Source organism: Emiliania huxleyi (genome assembly GCF_000372725.1).
Source record: "Emiliania huxleyi CCMP1516 unplaced genomic scaffold EMIHUscaffold_23, whole genome shotgun sequence".
Lineage (NCBI taxonomy): Eukaryota > Haptophyta > Isochrysidales > Noelaerhabdaceae > Emiliania > Emiliania huxleyi.
In genome coordinates, this window is record NW_005200333.1 from 660,415 (window position 1) to 665,389 (window position 4,975).

At 63.3% G+C, this 4,975-nt stretch overlaps 1 protein-coding gene across 1 annotated transcript; it reads left to right on the top strand.

The window, feature by feature from the left end:
• Positions 1-3,255: 3,255 nt before the first annotated feature.
• On the top strand, positions 3,256-3,636 carry EMIHUDRAFT_56897 (hypothetical protein; the record flags this gene model as incomplete). The annotated part of the gene is made up of 1 exon (XM_005779556.1): positions 3,256-3,636. A coding segment is annotated over one exon (381 nt), but the record flags the coding sequence as incomplete, so codon positions are not given.
• Positions 3,637-4,975: the final 1,339 nt, after the last annotated feature.

Genomic DNA, 4,975 nt, shown 5'->3' on the forward strand with positions numbered 1-4,975 from the left:
CATCGCGTGCGCGAGGAATGGACACCTCGAGACCGCCCAGCTGCTCCTCGAGGCTGGCGCAGCGGTAAGCCAAGCACGCAACGACGGCTGCACGCCGCTGTACATGGCCTGCCAGGAGGGCCACGTCGAGATCGCCCGGCTGCTGCGCGACGCTGGCGCTGACATCAACCAGGCGATGAACGACGGCACCACGCCGCTACTCATCGCGAGCGAGAAGGGCCACCTCGAGATCGTCCGGCTGCTCCTCGTACCTCGAGGTTGGCGCGGCGGCCGACCAAGCCCACGAGGATGGCGCCACGCCGCTGTTCATCGCCTCCCAGGAGGGCCACGTCGAGTGCGCCCGGCTGCTCCTCGAGGCTGGCGCGGCGATGGACCAAACCAAGCAGAATGGCGCCACGCCGCTGTACATCGCGTGCGAGAAGGGCCGCGTCGACATCGTCCGGCTGGCGGCTGCTTCTCGAGGCGGGCGTGGCGGTCGCGGTCTGAATTCTTTTGGAGGGAAGTCGGGAGATCGAGGAGGAGTACGCCGGCGAGGCGCCAGTGCGCGCCAGTCCCGTGCCCAGTGTTGTGCGAGGGAGTGGTTGTAAAATTCTTTTCCGCTTCTGACTTTTTAATAGTGAGCGCGTACGTAGAGGAGCGCGTACGTAGAGTTCGCAGACCGAGCGAGCGCTCCACAACGAGATCCTCGAGAGTTCGCGGAGTAGGCTGGGGCTATACCAGACAGTAGAAGCGATGGGCAAGAAAGGCAAAGGGAAGGAGCGCGCCAAGGCCTATGATTTTGAGGTGCACTACGGTGATCCTGGAGAGCCACTGCGGTCCGTCAAAATTGACGTCGCTCGTCACCAGCCGCCCGCAGATGAGCAGCTGCTCGTGGGCGTCCCGCCTTCGGATAAGCTCATGTACGACACCCGAGCTTTCGGCGTGATGGCGGCGCCGCAAGAGGTTGATGATGATGCCATGCTTGCCGCCGCCGCCGCCGCCACCCTGAGTTGCGGTCCTCGTTACTACACCATCGAGGAGCCTGCACTCGAAGCACGTGGCGTTCTAGGACACGTTGACGTTCGCTCGGTGCTAAAGTCCACGGCCCTCGTCAATGCCCTCAGATGCTGCGAGAGCTGGGACGCAGCTCACGCGCTTTTCTGGCAGTGGCCCTCTGCTACGCGCAGTGTGCAGCACTTGGATATGCACGAGGCTGATCTGGACGCATTAGGCCGCACTTGCGTGCCTGCACGTTCTGAGTTCCAGGTCGTCTTCCTCTCAACCACAGAGTATTGGGTTGCCTCCACAACCAGCTCGTTTCAAGACTGCGGCCAGCAAGGCGCGGTTGCACACGAGCTGCTCGCCAACATTGCTCCGATTCGCAGCCCAGTGACGCCCGAGAACTGCCACAGGAGGGTGCCACTGACAGTGCTTATGGCCGGTGCTGAGGTCGGTGACATGGGCACTCTGCTCGGCTCGCACTCAGCAGCACGTGTGGCAGCGATAAAGCGTAAGCGGCCGGACCTGTTTGCGCGGGCGGCGGATGCGTATTTGGCCCTGCTCAGCAAATCGGATCGTCCGACAGCTTTACAGGACTTTTGCTTTGTCTCGACTGTCTGTGGAGAGATGCACGAGATGGCGAGCGACCGCGGTGTGCCAGGCGCTGCGATCGCAGCAATCTTGACCTACAAGGCGGCTGCATTGCGCATCTTGAGTGGTGAAACTGGGCGGGTCGCAGCCCAGTACTACACGTTCATGTGGAACTGCCTCGGATTGGCTCTCAAGCGCGCGGGAGAATTTGACATGGCTGAGCGTGCCTATCTCTGGGGTATGATGATGCCACCGCTGCAGCTGCGCGGGAGAGGGGGCGCTGCGGTCCTCGATAACCTTGCTACGATTCGCAGCAATCTAGTCAGCGCCTCGAGGGCTCGAGGTAAGAGCGCCGAGGAACTGCGTGATGCGGCTCGGTGGGGCATCGCAAAACAATGCTTGTGGGGGTCTGAAGACCAGCCACAGCTCAATACATGCAGCGGGTGCCTGATTAAGACCACCATGCGCATGAAGCTCTGCGCCAAATGCCGCTGGGCGATGTATTGCGATGAGGAGTGCCAAGCAGCGCATTGGCCGTTGCACAAAACCGAATGCAGGGCAATGCGCAAGAAGGACGCTGTGTTGTAACTACTACGGACTGAATCTCTCTCCCCTTTCTCCCGGCGGACCAGGGGCGGAGCGCGGCGGGTGTGCGGGATGCCTGTGGGCGCGGGAGCGATGTGTCATGGTGTGTGTGTGCGTGCGCGCGCGCGTGTGTGTGTGTGCTGTGTGTGAGCGTGCGTGCGTGTGTGTAGAAGAGCATGTTGTAGCTGTCGATCTCGGCTATGCCGAGGCGGAGTGTGTGAGTGAGTATTCTTATACGAAACCACGTTCGACGACACATATACTGGCCAGTGCTTGCACTTTGAATGCCGTGGGGCTCCTGCCCGTGTCCGGGCGTGGAGATGCGAGGGTCGCCCCCCCTTGCCCCACCACTTTGTGTGTGTGGAGAAATCTACCTTACCTTACCTTACCTTACTGCATGTACACCAGTCGACTCGCATCGGTTGCCTCCATCGACCATCGTCGATCGTGAACCGTGGTCGCCGGCAAGCCACTCGCTCTTCCCCGCGGCGGCCCGCGCGCGGGCGGCGCTCCTCGTCCTCTCGCTCTACGAGATCCACGAGCGGTACCACCTCGACTCGGCCGGAGCCACGAACGGCATCGCGGCGCTCGACTTTGGCCACTGCGTCTTGGGCTTCGCCATCGCGCGCGAGACGCAGTAGGGGAGTTGCAGTGGGTCCGTGCCCTCACGGCGCTGTCTTTGAGTTTGCGAGCGAGGGGGAAGAGTAGAGTGCGAGGCACGCACGACGGGACGGACACTACCGCGCGGCTCCGTCGAGCTCGTCCCTTGGCAAGCTCGAGCTGCTGGCGCTGCAATGTTGGTGCTGGCTGCGTCGCATCCCCCTCGACAACGTTGGCGGGCCGGGAAGTATGTCGGTGTGAGGCCGACCCTAGAAAAAGAAAACAAAGTCCCATCGCGGAAGAGAAGTCAACCACCACCCGCCGTGCACGGGGAGCACTTTAGCTGGTATGATCCTGGTGGCCGTCGTCGCAGCCACCGCTTACTCGGCCGCCCGCGGCGGGACGCTTGCGGAGGTGACGCAGCCGGCTTCGGCCGCAATCTGCGACAACGTGACCCAGCACTCGGGCTATTTCAAGCTGACGACCGGGAGAAAGCATTACTTCTACTGGTTCTTCGAGAGCCGGTCGGCGCCAAAGACGGACCCACTCGTGCTGTGGATGACCGGTGGGCCCGGCTGCAGCAGTGAGGTCGCGCTCTTCGGCGAGAATGGTCCTTGCTCAGTGAATGCCGCTGGCACGGGCACGATCCGCAACAAGTACAGCTGGAACACGCGGGCCAACCTGGTGTACATCGACCAGCCCGCGGGCACGGGCTTCTCGTACGGCAGCGGCCTCGATCACGACGAGGCGGGCGTCGCGCGCGACATGTACGACTTTCTGCAGCAGCTCCTCCAGGCGCACCCCGCGTTGCAGCCGCTCGACTTTTATGTCGTGGGCGAGTCATACGCGGGGCACTACGTGCCTGCTGTTACGCACGAGGTGTGGGCAAACAACAAGGCGCTGCCGAGCGGCGCGATCCGAATCAACCTCAAGGGCCGAGTTGATCCGAGACTCGCCGATATTAGATCCGAATCCACCTCCAGAGTCACCAGAGATGAGCGGCACATCATCAGCAGGGCACGGCCATGCCAACGGGCTACCGGCGCGACGGTCTTTGAGGCTTCCCGAACCTTCTCGGAGCCTCCCTGCAGGCACGTCCGTGGGCAACGGGCTCGTCGCTCCCGAGATTCAGTACCAGTACTACAAGGACATGGTCGTCTCGACCAACGGGTACCCTGCCCCTCCACCCCTGCCCAGCCCTTCAGACAAGTCGGACCCTTCTCGGACCCTTCTCGGACCCTTCTCGGACCCTTCTCGGACCCTTCTCGGACCCTTCTCGGACCCTTCTCGGACCCTTCTCGGACCCTTCTCGGACCCTTCTCGGACCCTTCTCGGACCCTTCTCGGACCCTTCTCGGACCCTTCTCGGACCCTTCTCGGACCCTTCTCGGACCCTTCTCGGACCCTTCTCGGACCCTTCTCGCCCTAGGCACAAGCCCGCCGTGGGCAACCTGACGCACGCTGCGATGCAGGCGGCCACGTCGGCCACGACTCCGCCATATCTCCGGCACATCTTCTCGGCCATCTCTCGGCCATCTCTCGGCCATCTCTCGGCCATCTCTCGGCAGGCGGCCACGCCGGCGTGCATCGCAGCGATCAAGGCGTGCCAGGCCGTCGCCGCGTCGTGCTTGGTCGCGATCGAGGTGCGCTAACTGCTTTAGCTGAGCGGTGGGGGAGTGACAACTGATGATACGGCGCCATGGTCGCGGTGAGGTGTGCAACGCGGCGCTGCTACTGCCGTACCAAGCAAGCGGCATGAACGTGTACGACATGCGCGAGCCGTGCGAGAAGCCGCCGCTCTGCTACGCCCGGCTCTCCAGATGCACCCTTCTCCTCTCCTCTCTCCTGCCTAGCCTCTTGCCTTCACTCGACTGCGCCGAGGACACGGCATGGCCCGCCGCACTCCCGCCGACGTAGACGTGGGGAGATGCGAGGCGGCGCATGGCCCTTGCCCCACCACCTCGTGTGAGTGGAGACCTCTCCCCCTCGCGGTGTACCCCCCCCCCCCCCCCCAAACACACACACACGCCCACAGGACTTCTCCAACGTCGCCACCTACCTTGACCGCGCCGAAGTGCGTGCTGCCCTCGGCGTGGGGCAGCGCAAGTGGTCCGACTGCAACCACGTCGTCGCTCTCGGCTTCGAGCTCTCGGGGAGCTCCTCGCCACCACCGGCATTACCGCATCACCATCACACCTCCCGCCGTCGCATCACACCTCCTC